This window comes from Scyliorhinus torazame, chromosome 11 (assembly GCF_047496885.1).
Source record: "Scyliorhinus torazame isolate Kashiwa2021f chromosome 11, sScyTor2.1, whole genome shotgun sequence".
NCBI classification, from domain to species: domain Eukaryota; kingdom Metazoa; phylum Chordata; class Chondrichthyes; order Carcharhiniformes; family Scyliorhinidae; genus Scyliorhinus; species Scyliorhinus torazame.
Genome location: NC_092717.1, coordinates 225223267 through 225249423, shown reverse-complemented (window position 1 = coordinate 225249423; position 26157 = coordinate 225223267). Strand labels below are relative to the sequence as shown.

The 26157-nt window shown below is 45.7% G+C and overlaps 1 protein-coding gene across 2 annotated transcripts in view; it reads right to left on the bottom strand.

Annotated features, from left to right (window-relative positions):
- Positions 1-4552: 4552 nt before the first annotated feature.
- napgb (N-ethylmaleimide-sensitive factor attachment protein, gamma b) overlaps positions 4553-26157 on the bottom strand; it is a 166853-nt gene continuing 145248 nt past the window's right edge. For both annotated transcript variants that reach the window (XM_072468374.1, XM_072468375.1), the window contains exons 9-12: positions 23644-23722; positions 21049-21128; positions 14853-14982; positions 4553-5787 (exon numbers count right to left, since the gene is read on the bottom strand). In XM_072468374.1, coding sequence (XP_072324475.1) covers positions 5638-5787; positions 14853-14982; positions 21049-21128; positions 23644-23722 — 439 coding nt within the window. In that variant the 3' untranslated portion in view covers positions 4553-5637. The remainder of the gene's footprint in view (positions 5788-14852; positions 14983-21048; positions 21129-23643; positions 23723-26157) is intronic.

Here is a 26157-nt window from a genome sequence, read left to right as displayed (position 1 = left end):
TCTACAGGCATTTAGAGAGGTAAGGACTGATTAGGGACAGTCAAAATGGCTTTGTGAGTGGAAGTTAAGGAAAATCCCAAGGCTTTTTACACGTACATAAAAAGCAAGAGGGTAGCCAGGGAAAGGGTTGGCCCACTGAAGGATAGGCAAGGGAATCTATGTGTGGAGCCAGAGGAAATGGGCGAGGTGCTAAATGAATACTTTGCATCAGTATTCACCAAAGAGAAGGAATTGGTAGATGTTGAGTCTGGAGAAGGGGGTGTAGATAGCCTGGGTCACATTGTGATCCAAAAAGACGAGGTGTTGGGTGTCTTAAAAAATATTAAGGTAGATAAGTCCCCAGGGCCTGATGGGATCTACCCCAGAATACTGAAGGAGGCTGGAGAGGAAATTGCTGAGGCCTTGACAGAAATCTTTGGATCCTCGCTGTCTTCAGGGGATGTCCCGGAGGACTGTAGAATAGCCAATGTTGTTCCTCTGTTTAAGAAGGGTAGCAAGGATAATCCCGGGAACTACGGGCCGGTGAGCCTTACTTCAGTGGTAGGGAAATTACTGGAGAGAATTCTTCGAGACAGGATCTACTCCCATTTGGAAGCAAATGGACGTATTAGTGAGAGGCAGCACGGTTTTGTGAAGGGGAGGTCGTGTCTCACTAACTTGATAGAGTTTTTCGAGGAGGTCACTAAGATGATTGATGCAGATAGGGCAGTAGATGTTGTCTATATGGACTTCAGCAAGGCCTTTGACAAGGTCCCTCATGGTAGACTAGTACAAAAGGTGAAGTCACACGGGATCAGGGGTGAGCTGGCAAGGTGGATACAGAACTGGCTAGGCCATAGAAGGCAGAGAGTAGCAATGGAGGGATGCTTTTCTAATTGGAGGGCTGTGACCAGTGGTGTTCCACAGGGATCAGTGCTGGGACCTTTGCTCTTTGTAGTATATATAAATGATTTGGAGGAAAATGTAACTGGTCTGATTAGTAAGTTTGCAGACGACACAAAGGTTGGTGGAATTGCGGATAGCGATGAGGACTGTCGGAGGATACAGCAGGATTTAGATTGTCTGGAGACTTGGGCGGAGAGATGGCAGATGGAGTTTAATGCGGACAAATGTGAGGTAATGCATTTTGGAAGGTCTAATGCAGGTAGGGAATATACAGTGAATGGTAGAACCCTCAAGAGTATTGAAAGTCAAAGAGATCTAGGAGTACAGGTCCACAGGTCATTGAAAGGGGCAACACAGGTGGAGAAGATAGTCAAGAAGGCATTCGGCATGCTTGCCTTCATTGGCCGGGGCATTGAGTATAAGAATTGGCAAGTCATGAGGAAGGACGTGGAGGCTTTGGAGCAGGTGCAGAGGAGATTTACCAGGATGTTGCCTGGTATGGAGGGAAAATCTTATGAGGAAAGGCTGATGGACTTGAGGTTGTTTTCGTTGGAGAGAAGAAGGTTAAGAGGAGACTTAATAGAGGCATACAAAATGATCAGGGGGTTGGATAGGGTGGACAGTGAGAGCCTTCTCCCGCGGATGGATATGGCTGGCACGAGGGGACATAACTTTAAACTGAGGGGTAATAGATATAGGACAGAGGTCAGAGGTAGGTTCTTTACGCAAAGAGTAGTGAGGCCGTGGAATGCCCTACCTGCTACAGTAGTGAACTCGCCAACATTGAGGGCATTTAAAAGTTTATTGGATAAACATATGGATGATAATGGCATAGTGTAGGTTAGATGGCTTTTGTTTCGGTGCAACATCGTGGGCCGAAGGGCCTGTACTGCGCTGTATTGTTCTATGTTGCAGCTGTATAGAACCTTAGTTAGGCCACACTTGGAGGATAGTGTTCAATTCTGGTCGCCACACTACCAGAAGGATGTGGAGGCTTTAGAGAGGGTGCAGAAGAGATTTACCAGAATGTTGCCTGGTATGGAGGGCATTAGCTATGAGGAGCGGTTGAATAAACTCGGTTTGTTCTCACTGGAACGAAGGAGGTTGAGGTGAGACCTGATAGAGGTATACAAAATTATGAGGGGCATAGACAGAGTGGATAGTCAGAGGCTTTTCCCCAGGGTACAGGGGTCAATTACTAGGGGGCATAGGTTTAAGGTGAGAGGGGCAAGGTTTAGAGTAGATGTACGAGGCAAGTTTTTTACGCAGAGGGTAATGGGTGCCTGGAACTCGCTACCGGAGGAGGTAGTGGAAGCAGGGACGATAGGGACATTTAAGGGGCATCTTGACAAATATATGAATAGGATGGGAATAGAAGGATACGGACCCAGGAAGTGTAGAAGATTGTAGTTTAGTCGGGCAACATGGTCGGCACGGGCTTGGAGGGCCGAAGGGCCTGTTCCTGTGCTGTACATTTCTTTGTTCTTTGAAACTCATGTCTCATGAATTTGATTGAGTTTTTTGAAGGAGTAACCAAGAAGGTTGATGAGAGCAGTGCAGTTGAAATTGTCTACATGGACTTTAGTAACACCTTTGCCAAGGTTTCATTGTTCCATAAGGTTAAATCTCACGGGATCCAGGGTGAGGTAGCCAATTGGATACAAAATTGGCTTGACGACAGAAGACAAAGGGTGGTTGTAGAGGGTTGTTTTTCAAATTGAGAGGCCTGTGGGATTAGTGCCGGGTCCACTGTTATTTATGGAACAAAGAAGCACAGGAAAAGGCCCTTTACCCTCCAAGCCTGTACGGGTCATACCACCACCCTTGGCAAAAGCCCTCAGCACTTCCTAGTTCCGTATCCATCTGTACCCTTCTTATCCATGTATTTGTTGAGATGTCTTTTGAATGCCGTTAATGTATCTGCTTCCACAGCCTTCTCTTACAACACATTCCAGGCATTCACCACCGTGTGTAAAAAATACGTGCCTCACACATCTCCTCTAAACTTTGTCCCGCTGACCGTGAATCTATGCCTCCTGGTGACTGACCCCTCCACCCTGGGAAAGAGTGCCTGCCCATCCACTCTATCCATGCCCCTTATAATCTTGTAGACCTCTATCAGGTCTCCCCTCACCTCTGTCGTTCTAATTAAAACAATCAGTCTATTCAGCCTCTTCGCATAACTAACACCATCCAGACCAGGCAATATCCTAGTAAACCTCCTCTGCACCCTCTCCGAAGCCTCCACATCCTTCTGGTAGTGTGGCTATCCAGAATTATACACAATGTTTCAAGTGCGGCCTAACCCCGGTTCTATACAACTGTAGCATAACTTGCCAGTTTTATACTCGATGCCCTGTCCAATGAAAGCAAGCATTCCGTATGCATTCTTGACCACCTTGTCCACTTGTGTTGCCACTTTCAAAGATCTGGGGACATGCACGCCCAGATCTCTCTGACTTTCTATATTACTCAGAGTTTTAGCCATTTACGGTATATTTCACCTCTATGTTAATAGCACAGTGGTGAGCACAGTTGCTTTACAGGTCCAGAGTCCCAGGTTCGATTCCCGGCTTGAGTCACTGTCTGTGCGGAGTATGCATGTTCTCCCCGTGTATGCATGGGTTTCCTCCGGGTGCTCCCGTTTCCTCCCACAGTCCAAAGATGTGCAGGTTAGGTGGATTGGCCATGCTAAATTGCCGTTAGTGTCCAAAAAAAAAAAAGGTTGGTGGGGTTGCTGGGTTATGGGGATAGGGTGGAGGTGTGGCCTTGGGTAACACTTTCATCAAAATTAATTGACTTATTCCATAAAACACAAATATATTTACCACTCATTCAAATTCTTTACTCCACGTACCTGTCGTTGCATATCAAGAAAGAATTAATTCCTGCCACACAATGTCATGTCATCTCAGTCAGCAAGAGATGTAACTGGCCAGCGAGGGTAGATGAACTCTATTAATCTTTAATAAGTCTCCGGTCTTCATCTCTGGTAAGTTCATGACTCTCTGAATGTTTAGACAATTGCTGGAGAGGCTTGAAACACAGATGATGGACGGAGGGATTCATTCTGTTTACAGCTATATAGTTTTTACCTCGTAAAATTCATTCAAATGTAACGTGGCCAAAATGTGTACTAGCTTGTTAATTACTTTCCAGTGGATGGGTGTTTGGTTTAAATAATCGTATAGAATTCTGTCTGGGGATGTAACAACCTAAATTTTCTCCAGCTTAAAAAGGTTTGAACAACCCAATTACCTTTTGACCATAAGTAACCATGGATCTTTTGAAGGCAACATATTTACTTTTGTAGGTTCCAATCAAGAAGAAATGAAAGCTGTCAAACATCATTTCTTAATGGCTCTGATATATTAAAAATAACTTGGCATGATATAGGGCAGTGCTTTAATTTGAAAATCAGTCTGAAAACAAGTGAACGAATTTAGGAGTAATTGTATATATGAAGCCTGGACAAGTTGAAAAACATTATTAAATCAATTATTTACTGATCAAGATGTACCATTGTTTTAAAACCTGGTTTAATTATCAATGTGCTCAGAAACCTCTTCAAATTTTGACAAATACAAGAAGCGACTCTTTGTGCCAAGCATGAGTAAAGTGAATTGCAACAGATTCAGTAAAGCAGTTAGCAGTAAAAAAAAACCAATCCAGGTGAGTACAATACTTTACTTTGGACAAATTTCAAAACCTGTATACAGAACAAAGCAGCTTTTCAGGTTTGCACTGTGACACCATTGACAAACACAGATAAAGAACATCAACAAGTATTTCCTGACCCACTGGCCTTATTTTCTCAGTGGCAGCAAGCTCAGGGAATTACAACCTTGTTCCTTTTACAATATTTAATTTATCATTTGCATCAACATGGCGAGTTGCATTATAGTGTTGGTTTAAGTTAAAATGACTAAGATTGAAAATGCACTTTCAAAAAGCTTTCTGCAAGTTTGTACTCCAGTTTCATAGGATATATTAACAATTGCCGAAGCATGCACATTATCACTTGATTTAGGCAACACATATATACATGATAGATCATAAATACGGAATTCTATTTAACATGTACAAGTATTTAAACTTTTAAGCATATGTTTCCACATCACAGGATTAAGTGTAAAAGGAACACTTTAATGGTAGCGAGATCCAGCCTTAATGGTACGTATCATTTTGCTAACTGTGTGCAATAGTATTTCAAAGCTACAATGTTAATTCTGAACATACTTTTAAACTTCTCCCATTTTATAATCTTCCAAAAGTTCCGTGTCATTATTCAACGTCCTCAAAGTCTTACTAGACAAAAAACAAATCTGTTGTTGCGCTGGTACAATAAATAAACTGCATTAATTTGGGGTAGTGTGATATATGTTCAGAAGTCTTTAAAAAGAAAGTGTTCTTTAGAGCAAGATTTCTTTACACCAATTTAAAATCGTCTAGGTAGAACCAGAAGAAATTGTACCTTTAAGATTACATTTACAAAACAAAAAAGCACACATAAGGTTATCTAAATTGTACATAATGCAGAATTAGCCAATCTAAATGTTGTCACCAAGCTTAAATGCTTCACAATGTCATTTTTAAATCAATCTGGTTCTCAAGCAATTCGTATGCAACCCAGAATCTCGCAGGTTAACGGTTGGCAGCTAAAGACAAGTCTGGATTGTTTTGAGCTTTGGCCTTCACTTCTAAGCAACTCAATTTGACCTAAAACAGGTCAAATAAGAGATCTGTCCATAACTAGCACAATCCAGAGGAGTACTCGTCGTCCTCTTCATTAACAGTACCAGTTGCATTTTGTGCAGATTCTCCAGCTTCTTGCTGAGATTCAGGTGACTTCTTTTTTGTTCCGCCTCCAGGGACTCTCAAACTTAGAGACAATTTGGCATACTAGAAAAAATGATTAAATAATCTTAGGTACAGAAAATGCTCAAATGTTTAATTTGGTGACAGTAATTTTTTTTCTAATATACACACAATTTAAGATTATTTTCAGCCAATAATTGTCAGTTCTCGTCATGCAAACTCATGAAAACCAAGAAGGTTCAACTGGTGGCAGTTGGCAATACTTTATCCTCGGCCTGTTATTGGCAGAAGAGATCTGCTTGTTCACAGAATCATGCAATGGTTACAGCACAGGAGGTGGCCATTCAGTCCATCATATCCATGGTAGCTCACTGCAAGAGGAACTCACCTAGTTCCACTCCCCCACCTTTTCCCCATAGCCCTAGAATTTGTTTTTCTTCAGAAAATTATCAAGTTCTCTTTTGGAGGTCTCAGTTAAATCTGCCTCCACCACATTCTGAGGTAGAGCGTTCCAGATCTTAACCAAGTACTGCATGAAAATAATTTTTTCATGTCATCTTTGCTTCTTTTGCCAGTCACATTAAATAAGTGTCCTACGGTTCATAATAATAATCTTTATTATTGTCACAAGTAGGCTTACATTAACACTGCAATGAAGTTACTGTGAAAATTCCCTAGTGGCCACATTCCGGCGCCTGTTCGGGTACACAGAGGGAGAATTCAGAATGTTCAATTCACCTAACAAGCACGTCTTTCGGGACTTGTGGGAGGAAACTGGAGCACCCGGAGGAAACCCACGCAGACACAGGGAGAACATGGACACCCGCACAGACAGTGACTCAAGTCAGGAATCGAACCCAGGTCCCTGGCGTTGTGAAGCCACAATGCTAACCACTGTGCTACCGTGCCGACCATCTTGATCCTTCCGCCAATGGGAACAGTTGCTCCCTATCTATTCTGTCCCATCCTCTTAAGATTTTGAAAACCTATACAAATCTCCTTTTAATCAGCTCTTCTCCAAGGAGACATACTCCAATACTTCCCAAGTTTTCAGTCAATTTTGAAACTGTGCCCTGAACACCAAAGGTCAATACAGATCAAAAGAAGCACTGATCCCAACACTGACGTCTGGAGAATCCCACTATACATCTTCTTCCAGTCCAAAAAACAACTGTCCAACACTGCTCAGCCAACTTTGTATCCACACTGCCACTGTCTGTTTTATTCCATGGCCTTCAACTTTGTTGACAGGCCTGGTATCTGGCAGTTTGTCAGATGCCTTTTTGAAGTCTGTATACATTACATCAACTGCACAACCTCATCAAAAAACTCCAGCAAACTAGCTGAACACGATTTGTCTTCAACAAATCTATGCTGGCTAGTCTTAATTGATCCCCATTTGTCCAAGTGACTGTTAATTTTGTCCCAAATTATCTTTTCTAAAAGCTTTCTCAGGACCAATGTTAAATTGACCGGTCTGTAGTTGCTGGGTTCATCCCCACACTACTTTTGAATAAGGGTCCTCTGGTACCACCCCTGTATCTAAGGAGGATTGGAAGATTATGATCAGTGCCACTGCCATTTCCACCCTTACCTTCCTCAGTTACTCAGATGTGTCTCATCCATCCGTGGTGATTTAACAGCTTTTAAGCACAGCCAGCACTTCCAATACCTCCTCTTTATCAATTTTTAGTATATCTCTTCTTTCACCATGATTTGCAACTTCTTAACTTTGTAAAGATAGATACAAAGCACTAATTTAGCACCTCAGCCATTCTCCCTACCTCCATGCATAAATCCACAATTTGGTCACTAATTGGCCCCACTCTCTTCACCAACCTATTATTATTTATTGGTCTCTGCTTTACAACCTACTGAACCATGCCATATGCTACACAATAATACATATAAGGCATGCGCATCAGGGACAGCATTTCACATAAAAATGAAAGTGGCCATCATATAAAGCTTTGAAGTCACCTCAGAAGATATTTGCCATGCTAGGTATTTGGCAGGGCACACATAAATCATGGAATTATTTTCAGAAGGCAACAGCTTTTTCTGTAGAAAGAAACATTGGGAGCACAGGATAAATTATAATCAGAGTTCTTTATGCAGAGTCTCACATGTTACCCATATGGACATTAGGGTTCTTCATAATATTCATGAAGCAAATTGTTTTGATTCAATTAATTTTCACATGGTATCTGAAGATAGAAATACCATTATGTCATGTCAATGTCCATTAGCTGTTAAGCTGCCATAAAACCTTCATTCTACAACAATTCACAGGAAGTAACATTATTTAATGAAACATTACGTGCATGATTTTTAGTAAAAGTCGATCTTTTGGAACAACTGATTTTGGCGAATCTGAACTGCGCTGCCTCAAAGTTCATTGGGCCAAATACTCTGACAGCAGCAGTCACGATCAGATTGCCAATTGTTTCTATTTTCTTATCCAATGCTGGAGCTCCACATTTCTTTTTAACAAAAATATATTTATTAAAGTTTTTTAACAAAACAAAACAATTTTTTCCCCTTACAAACAATAAATACCAACCCCCCCCGGTAACAAAGTAACACAAAATCGCCCTGAGCAAGATTTATACATGGTAAGATGATATATTTACAGAGCTTTATACACTGGCTCTCGCCCGTTCGTGCCAGTTTCCCAACCCTCCATGTTATCCCCCGCTCGTCATCCCCTCAAGCAATCTCTCGTTCCCCCCCTCCCCCCCAGGGTTGCTAATGCTGCTGACCGACCTTCCTCTAACGCTCCGCGAGGTAGCCTAGGAACGGTTGCCACTGCCTGTAGAACCCCTGCGCAGACCCACTTAAGGCAAACTTAATCCTTTCCAACGTTATGAACCCAGCCATGTCGTTTGTCCAGGCCTCCACGCTAGGGGGCTTCGCCTCCTTCCACATTAGCAAGATCCTTCGCCGGGCTACTAGGGACGCAAAGGCCAGAATGCCGGCCTCGTTCGCTTCCTGCACTCCCGACTCGTCCACTACTCCAACTATTGCTAGCCCCCAGCTTGGCTTGACCCGGACTTTCACCACCTGAGATATTGCTCCCGCCACTCCTCTCCAGAACCCCTCCAGTGCCGGGCATGACCAAAACATATGGACATGGTTCGCCGGACTCCCTGAACACCTTCCACATCTGTCCTCTACCCCAAAGAACCTACTCAACCTCGCCCCCGTCAAGTGCGCTCTGTGAACCACCTTAAATTGTATCAGGCTGAGCCTGGCACATGAGGAGGAGGAATTGACCCTACCCAGGGCATCAGCCCACAAACCTTCCTCGATCTCCTCCCCCAGCTCCTCCTCCCATTTACCCTTCAACTCTTCTGCTAGCGTTTCCCCTCTTCTTTCATCTCTTGGTGTATTGCCGAAACCTTGCCCTCCCCGACCCATACACCCACGATCACCCTGTCTTGAATTTCCTGTGTCGGGAGCAGCGGGAATTCCCTGACCTGTCGCCTCACAAAAGCCCTCACCTGCATATATCTGAATGCATTTCCCGGGGGTAGCTCAAACTTCTCCTCCAGTTCCCCTAGGCTCGCAAATGTCCCGTCGATGAACAGGTCCCCCATTCTTCTAATCCCCGCCCGGTGACAGCCCTGGAGCCCCCTGTCCATCTTCTCCGGGACAAACCGGTGGTTAACCCTGATCGGGGACCACACCGAGGCTCCCACTGCACCCCTATGCCGTCTCCACTGGCCCCAGATCCTTAACGTTGCCGCCACCACCGGGCTCGTGGTGTACTTTGATGGCGAGAGCGGCAACGGTGCCGTCACCAGCGCCCCCAAGCTCGTTCCTTTGCAGGACGCCATCTCCATCCTCTTCCACGCCGCGCCCTCTCCCTCCATAACCCACTTACGGATCATCGCCACGTTTGCTGCCCAGTAGTAGCTCCCTAGGTTTGGCAGCGCCAGCCCTCCTCGGTCCCTACTGCGCTCCAGGAACCCTCTCCTTACCCTGGGGGTTTTGTTCGCCCACACAAACTCCATAATACTCCTACCTACTCTCTTGAAAAAGCCTTTTTGGTGATCACGATGGGGAGGCACTGGAACACAAACAAAAACCTCGGAAGGACCACCATTTTTACCGACCGCACTCTACCCGCCAACGAGAGCGGCAACATGTCCCATCTTTTAAAGTCCACCTCCATTTGGTCCACCAACCTCGTCAGATTCAGTTTGTGTAGGACCCCCCAGCTCCTGGCTATCTGGATCCCTAGATACCGAAAACTCCCCTCCGCCCTCCTCAGCGGTAGGTCCCCTATCCCTCTTTCTTGGTCCCCTGCCTGTAGTACAAAAAGCTCGCTCTTCCCTACATTGAGCTTATAGCCCGAGAACTCCCCAAACTCCCTCAAAGTCTGCATGACCTCCACCATCCCCTCCATTGGGTCCGCCACATACAGCAGCAGGTCGTCCGCGTATAGCGACACCCGATGCTCTTCTCCCCCGCGGACCACCCCCCTCCATTTATTAGACTCCCTCAGTGATATGGCCAAGGGTTTGATCGCCAATGCAAACAACAGGGGGGACAGAGGGCACCCCTGCCACTTTCCTCGGTACAGCCAAAAGTACTCCGACCTCCGCCGGTTCGTCACCACACTTGCCACTGGGGCGCTGTAAAGGAGCTTAACCCAGCTAATAAACCCTCCCCCGAATCCAAACCTACGCAACACCTCCCATAGGTACTCCCACTCAACTCGGTCAAAGGCCTTTTCCGCGTCCATGGCTGCCACTATCTCTGCCTCTCCCTCCTCCGATGGCATCATTATCACGTTAAGAGCCGCCGCACATTCGTATTTAATTGCCTGCCCTTTACAAATCCCGTCTGGTCCTCATGTATCACCCCCGGGACACAGTCCTCAATCCTCGTGGCCAGCACTTTTGCCAATAGCTTAGCGTCCACATTAAGGAGCGAAATCGGCCTGTACGATCCACATTGCTGTGGGTCCTTGTCTCGCTTCAGAATCAAGGAAATTGTCGCCTCCGACATTGTCGGGGGCAGGGTCCCCTCCTCTCTTGCCTCGTTAAAGGTCCTCACTAGTAGCGGGGCCAACAGGTCCGCATATTTTCTATAGAACTCCACCGGGAACCCGTCCGGCCCCGGGGCCTTCCCCGCCTGCATGCTCCCCAAACCCTTACTCAGCTCCTCCAACCCGATTGGTGCCCCCAAACCAGCCACCTCTTGCTCCTCCACCCTCGGGAACCGCAGTTGGTCCAGGAATCTTCCCATCCCCTCTTCCCCCCCTGGGGGCTGGGATCTGTACAGCTCTTCATAGAAGGCCTTGAATACCTTGTTTATTTCCGTTGCACTCTGGGCCATGGCTCCCCCACCATCTTTGACTCCCCCTATTTCCCTCGCTGCCGCCCTCTTACGGAGCTGGTGTGCCAGCATCCGACTGGCCTTTTCCCCGTACTCGTAGGTCATCCCCTGCTCCTTCCTCCACTGTGCCTCCGCCTTCCCCGTGGTCAACAGGTCAAACTCCGTCTGGAGCCGTCGTCTTTCCCCAAGTAATCTTTCCTCCGGGGCCTCTGCGTATCTCCTGTCCACTCGCAAAATCTCCCCCACTAACCTCTCCCTTTCTCTGCCCTCTGTCTTCTCCCTATGAGCCCTGATGGAGATTAGCTCTCCCCTGATCACCGCCTTCAACGCCTCCCATACCACCCCCACTCGTACCTCCCCGTTGTCGTTGGCCTCCAAGTACCTTTCTCACACCACCTCATCTGCCAACAGTCCCACATCCAACCGCCACAGCGGGCGTTAGTCCCTCTCCTCTCCCAGCCCCACTTCCACCCAGTGCGGGGCATGGTCCGAAACGGCTATGGCCGAATACTCCGTCCCCTCCACACTCGGGATGAGCACCCTGCCCAGCACAAAGAAGTCTATCCGGGAGTATGCCTTGTGCACGTGGGAGAAGAAAGAAAATTCCCTGGCCTGCGGTCTTGCAAACCTCCATGGGTCCACTCCCCCCATCTGGTCCATAAACCCCCTGAGCACCCTGGCCGCCGCTGGTCTCTTTCCCGTCCTTGATCTGGAGCGGTCTACTGCTGGGTCCAGCACTGTGTTAAAGTCCCCTCCCATTATCAGTCCTCCTACCGCCAGGTCCGGGATGCGCCCCAACATGCGCTTCATAAATCCAGCATCATCCCAGTTCGGGGCGTATACATTTACCAACACCACCCACGTCCCTTGCAACCTACCACTCACCATCACGTATCTCCCTCCATTGTCCGCTACGATAATCTTGGCCTCAAATGACACATGTTTTCCCACCAGAATTGCCACCCCTCTGTTTTTCACGTCCAGTCCCGCGTGAAATACCTGTCCTACCCATCCCCTTCTTAACCTAACCTGGAACGCCACCTTCAGGTGTGTCTCTTGGAGCATAGCCACGTCTACCTTCAGTCCCTTCAAGTGCGCGAACACTCGAGCCCTCTTCACCGGTCCGTTCAGGCCCCTCACGTTCCACATTATCAGCCGGATTGGAGGGGCTCTCACCCACCCCCCCACCGCTGACTAGCCATCTCCTTTTCTGGGCCAGTCCCGTGTCTGCGTCTCCCTCACCTCCGTCCCGGCCACCTCTTCTGTGTCCCATTCCCATTCGGCCAGTGCAGCAGCAACCCTGTTTCTCCCCCGCCCCCCCTCCCGCTAGATCCCTGTCTAGCTTTTTTGCTCCCCCTCCCACCTTTCTTCCCGCGCGTGGGAGAAAAAACCCGTGCTTTCCAGAGCCTGTCCCGCCCCCCCGACGCAGCTTCTGTTGCGGCCTTGTCTCTCGTCCCCAGCCCATATAACATTCCCTGCGCGTGCTTGCCCCCCTATATACAACCGCCATCATACTTCAACCCTCAAATACCCCCCACCCTCACAAACCCTCAATTAGAGTCCAACTTTTCAGTTAATATAAAGATCCACGCCTCTTATGGCATTTCGAAGTAGTAGTGTTGGCCGTTATATGTGACCCACAGTCGCGCTGGCTGCAACATTCCAAATTCCACTCCTTTCCGATGCAGCACCGCTTTGGCCCGGTTGAAACCGCTCTCCGCTTAGCGACCTCCGTGCTCCAGTCCGGGTATATTCTGATCTCAGCATTGTCCCACTTGCTGCTCCGCTCCTTCTTGGCCCATTTCAGGACCCTCTCTCTGTCTGTGAACCGGTGAAATCTCACCACCATCGCCCTTGGCGGCTCGTTTGCTTTGGGCTTCCTCGCCAGCACCCGGTGCGCCCCTTCCAGCTCCAGCAACCCCGGGGGGGGGCCTCCGCGCCCATCAGTGCCCCGATCATTGTGCCCGCATAACCGCAGCGTCGGCCCCCTCCACTCCTTCTGGGAGACCCAGGATCCTCAGATTATTTCTCCTCGACCTGTTCTCCAGGTCTTCGAGTCTTCCCACCCACGTCTTGCGTAGCGCCTCGTGCCACTCCACTCTCACCGCCAGGTCCAAGAGCCCGTCCTCATTCTCACTCACTTTGTCCTGGATCTCCTGGATCTTCACCTCGTGGGCTTTCTGGGTTGCCCCAAGTCCTTCAATTATTGCCAGCATAGGCGCCACCATCTCCTTGTGCAGCAACTCGAAGCAGCGCTTGATGAATTCTTGCATCTCTTCTTTGTCCCCGGCCGCCGCCATTTTGTTTATTTTACCCTTCTTCTCCCGCTGCTCCAGTGCCGTTTTTTTGGCCGTTTCGCTGCGGGTCCGGTCCATACAGGTTAGTGGGGGACCTCTCTCCTCTCTTCCCCACGGGTTGGCTGTGTGAAAAGTCCCGTTGAGGCTCTTCTATCGAGCCCGAAAGTCCGTCTTCGCGGGAGCTGCCGATTCGTGCGGCTTAGCTCCGCATAGCCGCAACCGGAAGTCGAGCTCCACATTTCTGTCCCGAACCTCTGAACCAACCTGTTCTCGGAGTCCTTCTTCATGCAGGATCATCAGGGGAAGCCAAGCTGCACCCACTTTCAACAGCACTTGCTGTCGTATTCTGGTAAACCTTCATTCACTAAACACACTGAAAAGCTTTGGGGCATTTTAATAGCTGTTCAGTGCGTTAGTGAATGAGTGCGACTGAGGTAAGTTGGCAGGTCAGGCAGGGTGGCGACGGCAGAACAGGAGGAGGGCAGGGCGGTGAGGCCAAGTCAGGTCTTGTAGAGTCAGAAGGTCAGGGGAGGGAGGGGGGCGTGTCAGAGTCATGGAGGGCGTTGGAGGGTCGAGGGAGGCTAGTCTGAAGGTCAGGGGGTCAGAGGTGTTGGTGAAAAAAATTAGATTATGGAAAATAAATCACAGGATTTTTACAGAAGTAAACCACATCATTTTTTATAGCAATAAAATGTATTAAATTATTAGAGGAATTGTTGGGGTAGGTGTTAGAATCATAGAAGTTTACAGCATGGAAACAGGCCCTTCGGCCCAACCAGTCCATGCCGCCCAGTTTTTACCATTAAGCTAGTCCCAGTTGCCCGCACTTGGCCCATAACCCTCTATACCCATCTTACCCATGTAACTATCTAAATGCTTTATAGAATCTAAATGCTTTATAGAAGTTGAGAAGTTGTTTTCCCTAACTGCACAGCCTATAACTAGTAGGTCACAGCCTCAGGATAAGGGATCTTATTACATCAACTGCACAACCTCATCAAAAAACTCCAGCAAGCTAGCTTAACACGATTTGTCTTTAACAAATCTATGCTGGCTAGTCTTAATTGTTCCCCATTTGTCCAAGTGACTGTTAATTTTGTCCCAAATTATCTTTTCTAAAAGCTTTCTCAGGACCAATGTTAAATTGACTGGTCTGTAGTTGCTGGATTCAGCCATTTAAGACTGATACCGTGAGAAATTTCTTCACTTAGAGGGTTGTAAATCCTGTGGAGTAGAGGTTGGTGGAGTTTTATCTAAGGAAATTAAGGGGTATAGGGATAGGGCAGGATAGTGAACTTGGAAGTAGAAGATCAGCCACAATCTTACTGACGGATGCAGCAGGTCCGATGGACTGTATGGCGGTATCTTTCGGACAATGCTCGCACAACATCGAGAGCCGAAGGGCCTGTTCTGTGCTGTACTGTTTTATGTTCTTGCTATTTGTTACATACATGTGTTCTAACATAAAATATTAGCACTTTAGAAAGTATTGTTAACCAGGCTTACATCATTATCCATGTATTTGAATAGAGGTGAATTACAGATAGCAGAAACCTGGTCCTGGTCTTGTTGATCAAATCCTTCCAATAGCTGCTCCAAAGCAATGGCGTCTTCACTGCCATTAAATCCAGGTATACTAGGCACAATAAGAACCATATCAGAAATTGTATTGGTAATTTATACCTTGTGAACTTTGAGGAAAAAAAAACAAATAAACATGCTTCATCAGCTTTTTGGTTAATTTTTCTTGGGTTCAAACTTGGGATCAGAAAATAAGATTTGTCCATCTAGCTTACATATTCTGGATGACAAACACACATCAGAACTGTGTATTTTTCAGCTTGCTCCATCATCTCCATAAAAGCATGACGGGCCTCTTTGCCAAAACTGAAGGTCATTCGAATTTAAGATAAAATCATTCTTAGGAGGTATAATTACAACTTTGTATTTGGATAAAATATCTTTTAAGCAGATTAATATTCAACTATCTCAAATTTTTCCAACTTGGTCACATTATAAAAATGGAAAATACTCAATTTCTAACGAGCACTACAAATTCTTATTGACCACTGTAAGATACAGTTCGAAACAGGAAATATAAAGATATAATAATTTTTTTGAAAATATTTTTATTGAACTTTTAACATTTTATACAAATCAAAACAACAGTAATGTCAATAATAGAAAAAGGCTCCTACCGACAGCTATGGCAACCCCCGCCCCCAAAGAAATTAAACATAGAACAACGCCCCTCTCCACCCCCCCAACCAAACAGCTAACAGTGACCACATCCTTAAAGTGCAATATGAACTGCCACCATCTATGATAGAACCCATCGATTCTCCCCCTCATAGTGAACTTGATGTTCTCAAGGTGCAAAAACTCAATCAAGTCACCTAGCCACTAGATGGTGTCGCCTGCCTCCAACTCAGCAGAACCTGCAACAATGCGAATGCCAGAACATCTGCCCCCACATCCGTCCTCAACTCCTGCTGGTCCGACACCCCAAATATAGCTACTAATGGACACGGGCTCTACACAAATGTTCAGGAGTGCTGATATGGTGTTGAAACATACCCCCAATAACCTCCACTTGGGGCAGGACCAAAAAATGTGCGTGGGGTTCACTGGGCATCTTGAGCACCGCTCACAGCTATCATCTATCATCAACCCCCTCAAAAAAATCGACTCATCCTGGCCTTGGTGTGCCCTGAACACCATTTTGAGCCGCATCAAAATCAACCTCGTGCAGGATGACATAGCATTTACCTTGCGGAGGGACCCACTCCACACCGCCTCCTCCAAAATAGGTCCCAGCTCCTCATCCACCTGGTCTTCACTTCTTCTATCTAAACCTGCTCTTCCCCCATGATCCATCCATATACCCCTGACGTGCTGCCCTCCTCTGACCCCACATAGGAGAGTATCCTTTCCAGCAAAATAGATGTCGAAAATGCCCGCCGAGCAAAATTCCTCACCTGAAGATATCTGCACCCCCTCCCCCAAATCCTGCTTTCTCCTTCAATTGTTCCCAGCAAGCAAACCGTCCTTCCAGGAACAAGTCTTTCACCCTCTCCTGTCCCTTACCTTTCCACCCCCCAAATGTGGCATTCAATTTCACCGGTTCAAATAAATAGTTCCTACAGATAGTGGCCCACCTTGACACCACCCTCAACGTAAAATGCTGACTGTGTTGCAGCCACATTTGTACCGTGGAGGCGGCCACCGGGTTCAAAGAATATTTCGCTAGGACAAACGGCAGAGATGCCGTCACCAGCGCTTTCAAACACGACCACTTCCATGATCCTGACTCCATCCGCACCCAAATAACCTCCTGGTCCTGGTCCCCAAACCAACCCAATATCTTCTTCGCATTGGCTGCCCAATAATAAAACATCAAAGTCGACAGCACCAATCTCACCACCTGCCTCTCACTCCGTCAAACCCCCCTCCAAATTCGAAGAGTTCTCCCCGCCCATATAAAACCCTTTATGAGCCGCTCCAACCCCCGAAAAAAAGCCTTGGGTAGAAACATTGGGCGGCATTGAAACAGCCACACCCACAACACAAACCCAGGACCTATCCCTAACTTCACCAGAACCCCAAACTCATAGCTCGCTCCATTCAACGCTATCGAACGCCTATTCTGCATCGAGAAACACTATTATCACTGGTCCCGGTTCCAGCCCGACCGTTGGTGTAAGAACTACGCTAAGTCAGATGGGCAGCACAGTAGCACTGTGGATAGCACTGTGACTTCACTGCTCCAGGGTCCCCTGTTCTTTTCCCGGCTGGGTCACTGTCTGTGCGGAGTCTGCACGTTCTCCCCGTGTCTGTGTGGGCTTCCTCCGGGTGCTCCGGTTTCCTCCCACAAGTCCCGAAAGACGTGCTGTTAGGCAATTTGGACACACTGAATTCTACGTGTACCCGAACAGGCGCCCGAATGTGGCGACTAGGGAATTTTCACAACAACTTCATTGCAGTGTTAATGTAAGCCTACTTGTGACAATAAAGATTAAATAAATAAATAAATAACAGCCTCACATTGGAACTCACAAGTCTGCCCTTCACAAAGCCTGTCTGATCTTCCCCCACAACATCCTGGAGACAGGGCTCCAACCTCAATGCCAAGACCTTAACCAAAAGTTTTGCATCCACATTGAGAAGAGAAATTGGTTGGTATGACAGACACTCTTGGGAGTCCTTATCCTTAGAAGGGAGATGGATGCTTGCCCCAACGTCTCCGGGACGGAACCCCATGCCAATGAATCATTAAATATCCCCAGCAACAATGGGGTCAGCTGATCCGAGAACTTCTTATAAAACCCATCTGACCCCGGCGGCTTCCCCATCTGCATCTTTCCCAAGATGCAAACCGCCTCCAACCACACGCCTCCCAACTCCTTCCGCAATTCCTAACTCCAACCCCTCTAAGAACTCTATCATCCCCTGATCGTCCTCAAGCCACTCCGACCTATGAAGCCTCTCGTAGAAGACCGAAACACCCCGTTGACCTTTTCTGGGGCGGAAACTAACCCACCCCTCGGCTCCAGCACCATTCTCTAGCAGCCTCTTGCTGCCTTAACTGATGGACAAAAAGGCAGCTAGCCTTCTCCCCATACTCTTATATCTCCCCATTTACCTGCTACAGCTGGCGCAAACACATAGTTCCAAACAGTCCTCCTCACACTGGTCCAAACTTCTTCTCTCTGATGAAGGCCTCTGCCTGCTCTGGCATGTTGAAAAAGTAGTCTTTTGAGTCCAATGTGACCCACAGTCGTGCCGGGTACACCATCCCAAATCGCATGCCCTTGCTGTAAAACACGGCCTTCAACCTCTTGAAGGTCGCACGTCTCTTCACCAGCTCAGTTCTAATGCCCTGATATATCCGCACCGTGTGCCCGTCCCAATCAATGTTCCGGATCCTTTTCACCCACTCCAAGACCCTCTCTCTCCTTTGATGGCTATGAAAGCGGATGATCACCACACATAGTGGCTGAAAAAATGGGTAAAAGGGATCAAAAACAAAGACCCTGCCGGGAGCCACTTTTCATGTGTCTTGCTCTTATATGACGTCACCAGAAGTCCCAGATATAATAATTTGAACTGTGTGAGAGGTGTGGGAGGGAGGCCAGCAAACCATCCTCGTATGTTTTGGGGAAGTGCAAAGCCGGAGGATTTCTGGAGGGCGGTGTTCGAGGCTTTGGCAAGGATAGTGGGGGTTAGGATGGCGCCATGCCCTTTTGAGGCGATTTCTGGGGTGTCGGACTTGCCGGAGCTGATAGAGGAGAAGGGAGCCAATGTCGTGGCCTTCACCTTTCTGATTGCCCGGCGACGGCCTCTGGGGATCACATCGTGGTTGGGGGTTTTGTACAAATTTTGACTTTGAAAAAAATCAATTCGGCCTTAGGGGGTCAGAAGATAACTTATTTGTCAGCACTGGGGGGGGTGGGTTTAGGGACAAAAAACAGGGGGAAAACTTTACAAACGTTGTGTAACATGTTTATTTTGAGGTGTCATTTGTTGTTTCTATCTTACTGTGTTTGGAATAAAATATATTTAAAAAACAAACAAACAGCCTTGGTCTGACAGAAAGTGAGTTTGGAAAGTGAGTCATGGAAAGTAAGGAGATGGCATATAAGACCACTTCACTATGGAGGATTATAAGTAACATCCCAGAAATAGTTGTAAGTCAGGGAATGGGAGGAAGGAAATCAAGAAAATTACAATTATGAGGGAAGTGGTACTGAGCAAATTGTCAGAGCAGAGGGCTGACAAGTCCCCAGGTCCTGATGGATTTCATCCTAGGGTCAAATGAGATAGCTGATGCGTTGGTTTTAATTTTACAAAATCTCCGAGGTTTGGGAAAGGTTCCATTAGATTGGAAAAGAGAGAACATAACTCCTTTATATAAAAAGAGAGACAGAAAACTACCGGTCAATTAGTTCAACATGTTAGACGTTATTATTAAAAGCATTATTATTAAAAGGACAATTAGGATAATTTAAGGTAGTCATGGTTTTCTGACGGGAAATCATGTTTAACCAATTTCATGGGAGTTCATTGAAGTAACATGTGGTACGGAGAAGGAAAAAACGGTGGATGTACTGTACTTACTAGACTTCCAGAAGGCATTATATAAGCTGCCACATCAAAGGTTATACGTCATGCAGATCTAAACATGGTTAGTCCGAAAATCAGCAGTTTTCAGCTGCTGAAATCGGTCAACCATCGGACCGATCCATTTCCAATGCTCCCCACCCCGCTGTTGTCAAGATAGGGGTTCACGCCCCGCGCAAATGGGTCATTAAGACCCATATGCATCCACTTATCATGGGGGTACCATATTTTCCAGATCTGCATGATTCTCCGGTCCTCTGACAATTACTACTGGGCCTGACAAACATGTACCCGGAACAATGGGCCTTGCGGTGAGCCAAGGGGGCAACATTTTAAGGCAGTTGTCCCAAAGTCCATCGGAGGGTGACCTACAGAGACCCCCTAAATATGACCCCCCCCCCCAGCGACTGCCCCTACAAACATCAAGCTTTGATTGACACCTCCTGGACCACTTCAAACAGAGTTAAGTGCTGTTGCGGGAGCGGGGGGGGTGGGGGGGCAGTGTGGCCAGCCATAGCGAATCCCTCACAATCCTTGCCATGCAAAGACTGAGAGTCTATTCCTGATTTGCGGCAGGTGGAATTCAGTTCCGGCGGAAGAACATAGGGCGGGACTTTCCGGTCTCCCAGCCGTGTGTTTCTCGACAGCACGCCGTTCGCTGGTGGCAGGATGTTATTTTATTGCCACATGTCAATGGGGTTACCGATTGAATCCACCTCATGCCACCATGAAACCCACTGGCGGGGTACGCTACTGATGGGAAAGTGAATCACAATGAGCCGGGAATTAGACCATAGTCTCCCAAACGGAGTATCCTGTCCCTCATTTCAAGCACAAGGGGCAGGATTTCACTGTGGAATTCAGAACTCCAGTGATGGGACCAAATGGGATTCTGAGCTCGAACCTATCAGCAGCAAGAATGGCACAGCAAGATTCTGTGAGGTGGTTTCCTAACTGACTACCTCCAAGCTCACCATTCTACTGAGGATGACAGACAGGCTCTGAAGCCTCAGTGTCTCACCAAGAGACAGGTTAAATGGAGGCATCCTCAGAGGGGTAACAGTAATTTAAATGATCAGGAAAGGAAGCCAACAGGCCTCTCAGGTCAGAGGTGAAACCACTCTCAGTGGCTCATTGGGCCACAAGGCCGGCCGGCCTTTCCTTCCCCTTTTTGGAGCATTGTGGCTCCAGCCGTCACCCAATCTGCTGCAGATAGGGCGCTAAATTAAGCTGGTGGCCGGGGTACAACGGGACATTCCACTGCTGGCTTGAACCCATATCTTTTGATGCACTGTGATACCACATGACACAAACTACCAGTGAGTTATGCCACCCAGCGACAATGATCATAATTTAGTAACAATATAACACTGTATTGCTGCATCCATTTGACTAGATTGAAACCGTTCAGCCAGTAAACAAGGTATTTAAGCTATTAGTTTGAGTTGGAGGACTGTATTCTAATCCAATGAATCACCAAGCTTGCAAACTAACTTTACCATTTTCAACCAATTAAAAACAATGTATTCCCTCCTTTCACCAAAACAGACAAGAGACACCCAGAAATAATGTTAATGTTTACCTATAGCTTTCTCGAACACATTTGTCTGCAGCTACATAATCATTCCTATGCAGATGGACCAAGACTTGTGCAATTGTTTTCTAGAACAAAGGAGGCAGTAATACAATTAAAAACACATTTATGTAATATATACACTTGAAGAAATAGTGCTTACAGTTTTTCCTTCCTTGAGTAAAACATATTTCAATGTCATCTACAAGTTGAGACTTTTCAAAAATGTCAAGCTCTTAAAATGTTATGCTTTTCCTTCTCCCCACCAAGACTTTCACCATTATGTATATAAAAGGTAAAGTAGCCATAGTCCCAGATGACCATAGGCTGCTTTCCCTTTTGAGGGGGGAGAGTTGACTGGTGGTGATTTATCCCAAGGATCACCATACCTCAGATGAGGGGCAAGGTTGAGAAGATGGGCCTTCATGAATAACTTCAGCCGGTATGGGAATTGAACTCACGCTGTTGGCTTCACTCTGCATCACAAACCAAAGGTCCAGCCAACTGAGCGGTGTATATTTGCATTGCAAATGTGGCCTGTTGGCGTAATGGGGTAGATTGTGTTGATGGAGCAAATTGAAGTTTCTGAGACCAAAGTTAAAACATATTGTCCCAAATTTCTGTGGTTGTAATGACAATGGAAAGGTCAACTCTCGCCATCATTCATCCTCAGAAATGGGCAACAACTTCCAGAGTCCACATGTGCACAATTAAACATTGAAATTCAGAACTTCAGTTGCCAATATTGCACTGCAGAGGTTCCTCCAAATTGCAATCAAGTAGCATTCACTGCAGTTAAGAAAGCTTACCTTTTATGATCTAAAATGAGGTGTAGCTGTGTTTTTAAATGTCGCACCAACCTCAATTACTGCTGAGGAACCTTACTGACCCTGAAAACTAGTTTGAGTAGAATTTCAATTTTTCCAATGAAGATTAAAAAAAGCACATTTATATATTTTTAAAGTTTATGATATTTCAATTCTACCGTAATCCCATATGCATGTCCAAATCATTTATTTAACTTTCTTTTAAATTTTAACTAAAGAGTAAAAAATTCCGTGACTCGTATTTTCTGGTTTGCTGTCTATGGGAATACTTTAATGTAATCAGTTGCTTACCTTGATTGATGACATCATGGATTCCAATTGAGGTCGGGAAAAGGGAAATCTACGCTACAGAGATTGCTAGATCTTCATGGCGGCTGTCTCAGAGGTCAGCAGCAAGCAGCCGACAACAAAATCCCAGCCATAGCTGGAGCAGATTGTTACATTTAACCACTGCCCAATCATGAAAATCAGAAAGACTGGGGCTTAAATTTAACTTTGATGGGTCTTTAAATGGGAAGGAGCAGATTGACCACCTGTTATACATTCTGCTTTCTTTTGAAGTCAACGGAAAGAAATGAAGCGTATAACTCAGTGACTGATTCGCTACTATCTACTTTACCCAGCTGGCATGTTGAATTTTATCTCCATACTTAATAATTAGAAAACAACATTTGTGCACCAACTTGCATTGATCACTCAAAGATCACTCAAGGCCTCTTACTCTATAAAGAATCAGAGGGCCATTGTTGCTGTGCAGACTATCTAAAAGCTATCTATTTGTTGCAAATTTCTGTTCTTTCCATGCTATTTTCTGTTTTTCAAATATTTATCCACTTTTCGTTGCATAATTTACTGTACATTCTGCTTTAACTGAAGTATCAGGCTTTTCCTATGTGAAGAAAACTCCTCTCCAGATATTTGTTCTTTGAATGTGATCACAAGTTTATGCCTTCCAGTTTTTGACCCATGAACACGGCAAATGTTTTTTCTATTTAACTTACTTCTCTTCATAAGAACATTTAGAATTGCACCCAAAAATAAAAGGAGCATAATATCACATGTGTAGAAAATCTTCCTAGAATGGGAGACATATTTAACCACATTATAATTATGTTTTTGATATTCAAATTTGTGTGTTCAAGTCCTGTGGAATGGAACAATATTTTTTATGAGTACTGGATACTCTCAGGTCAAATACAGCATATACTGATGTAAAGTCAAACTCCTTCCTATTGTGTGGGAGGGTTTCAGAGGTTTACCTTTTACTACATTGATATAAATTTGATTTCTCACAGCAAACGTTCTTAAAAATCTGAGCTAGATTGTCAATTAATCTTAATTTATGTTGATATACGAGCAAATTTGCTCTCTGGGTCATTACTCAACTCAGTAGGAATTGGGTATTGACTCCCTAAATTAATTTCACACTGAACACAATGTGTTAAACCATCAGCGTATTTTTGAAAGCCAACCAGTTCTGCTATACGAAGGATTGTTCACTAAATGCTAATCAACTAGCTAACCAATTAACTTTAATAGCATTTTGAGCAGCCAGGGCATCGGACGTTATAGATTTTTCTTTCAATTCATTGTATAATGAATCAAGTAGTTTCAAATTAGTATCTAAATCAGGATCAAGTGGACAACATACTAGCAGGCTTAGCTTTAGAATTTTATATAATTCCTGATTACACTGTTCATCAGACAGAAATGTCAACAGTAGACAGAAATTTAAACCAAAATTTCCAACCAGCAATGCAAGAAAATCTTTGTCTACCTTAAAACATGTTGGGTAATTCTCAACTTCCTTATACATGTTCTTTTCCTTTAGAAGAGATGTTGCAGCTTCATCAAGTCTTAAAGACAGAAAGAATAATTTAATAACAGTTATAAAGCATTTACACAACCTGACTTTGCTGTGACAAATAGATTTTTTTTAAACTCTAAATTAACAAATATTTATTCCATAAATAGCACCTTAACCATATCTACTATAGCCAATTACTTTGGCATTTGAAAAGTTAATACCAGTCAAGCACAAATGTATGATTCTATTTTCTACCGTTAATCAGTCAGCGTTCAGTCATTTTAGAACATATCGATGGCTATTCTTGAAATTGTAAATGCAAAGAAATGAAAATACCAAAGCAGTAGAGAAACACAGACAATTGTGAATGGTATACCACAAAATGGTTGCACACAAGAGAAAGGTTCAATTTACAATAAGTTCAAGATCACAGCTAGGATTCTAGAGTTAGGACAGCAGGGAAAGACACAAAACTACCAAAGCCAACGCTGAAGGAGATTATTTCCCAGACAACCTATGGGCTAAACCTAGTTTTAAAAAGCAAACTAAATTGCTCCAGGACTGATGGTCAGTTCTTCACTAACAAAGTCACCAATCAGTAGGGTAAAGGTTACCCAAATAGTGCTGCAATATCAGATTAAACTTTACATTGGATATACAGCACAGAAACAGACCATTTGGTCCAATGCTTCCCAGTGTTTATGCTCCATCAAGCCTCCCCTCACCCTTCTTCATCTAACAATAATATGCATATTTGAAAATTGCAGCGATGAGGAAAGATAGGTTAGGCTAAGGTAGTTTTTCTTAAAATAAAGGAGGATAAAAACAAAGAACAAAGAAAAGTACAGCACAGGAACAGGCCCTTCGGCCCTCCAAGCCTGTGCCGACCATGCTGCCCGACTAAACTACAATCTTCTACACTTCCTGGGTCCGTATCCCTCTATTCATGTATTTGTCACGATGCCCCTTAAATGTCACTATCTTCCCTGCTTCCACCACCTCCTTCGGTAGCGAGTTCCAGGCACCCACTACCCTCTGCGTAAAAAACTTGCCTCGTACATCTCCTCTAAACCTTGCCCCTCGCACCTTAAACCTATGCCCCCTAGTAATTGACCCCTCAACCCGGGGGAAAAGCCTCTGACTATCCACTCTGTCTATGCCCCTCATAATTTTGTATACCTCTATCAGGTCTCACCTCAACCTCCTTCGTTCCAGTGAGAACAAACCGAGTTTATTCAACCGCTCCTCATAGCTTATGCCCTCCATACCAGGCAACATTCTGGTAAATCTCTTCTGCACCCTCTCTAAAGCCTCCACATCCTTCTGGTAGTGTGGCGACCAGAATTGAACACTATACTCCAAGTGTGGCCTAACTAAGGTTCTATACAGCTGCAACATGACTTGCCAATTCTTATACTCAATGCCCCGGCCAATGAAGGCAAGCATGCCGTATGCCTTCTTGACTACCTTCTCCACCTGTGTTGCCCCTTTCAATGACCTGTGGACCTGTACTCCTAGATCTCTTTGACTTTCAATACTCTTGAGGGTTCTACCATTCACTGTATGTTCCCTACCTGCATTAGACCTTCCAAAATGCATTACCTCACATTTGTCCGGATTAAACTCCATCTGCCATCTCTCCGCCCAAGTCTCCAGACAATCTAAATCCTGCTGTATCCTCCGACAGTCCTCATCGCTATCCGCAATTCCACCAACCTTTGTGTCGTCTGCAAACTTACTAATCAGACCAGTTACATTTTCCTCCAAATCATTTATATATACTACAAAGAGCAAAGGTCCCAGCACTGATCCCTGTGGAACACCACTGGTCACAGCCCTCCAATTAGAAAAGCATCCCTCCATTGCTACTCTCTGCCTTCTATGGCCTAGCCAGTTCTGTATCCACCTTGCCAGCTCACCCCTGATCCCGTGTGACTTCACCTTTTGTACTAGTCTACCATGAGGGACCTTGTCAAAGGCCTTGCTGAAGTCCATATAGACAACATCTACTGCCCTACCTGCATCAATCATCTTAGTGACCTCCTCGAAAAACTCTATCAAGTTAGTGAGACACGACCTCCCCTTCACAAAACCATGCTGCCTCCCACTAATACGTCCATTTGCTTCCAAATGGGAGTAGATCCTGTCTCGAAGAATTCTCTCCAGTAATTTCCCTACCACTGACGTAAGGCTCACCGGCCTGTAGTTCCCTGGATTATCCTTGCTACCCTTCTTAAACAGAGGAACAACATTGGCTATTCTCCAGTCCTCCGGGACATCACCTGAAGACAGCGAAGATCCAAAGATTTCTGTCAAGGCCTCAGCAATTTCCTCTCTAGCCTCCTTCAGTATTCTGGGATAGATCAGGCCCTGGGGACTTATCTACCTTAATATTTTTAAGACGCCCAACACCTCGTCTTTTTGGATCTCAATGTGACCCAGGCTATCTACATACCCTTCTTCAGACTCAACATCTACCAATTC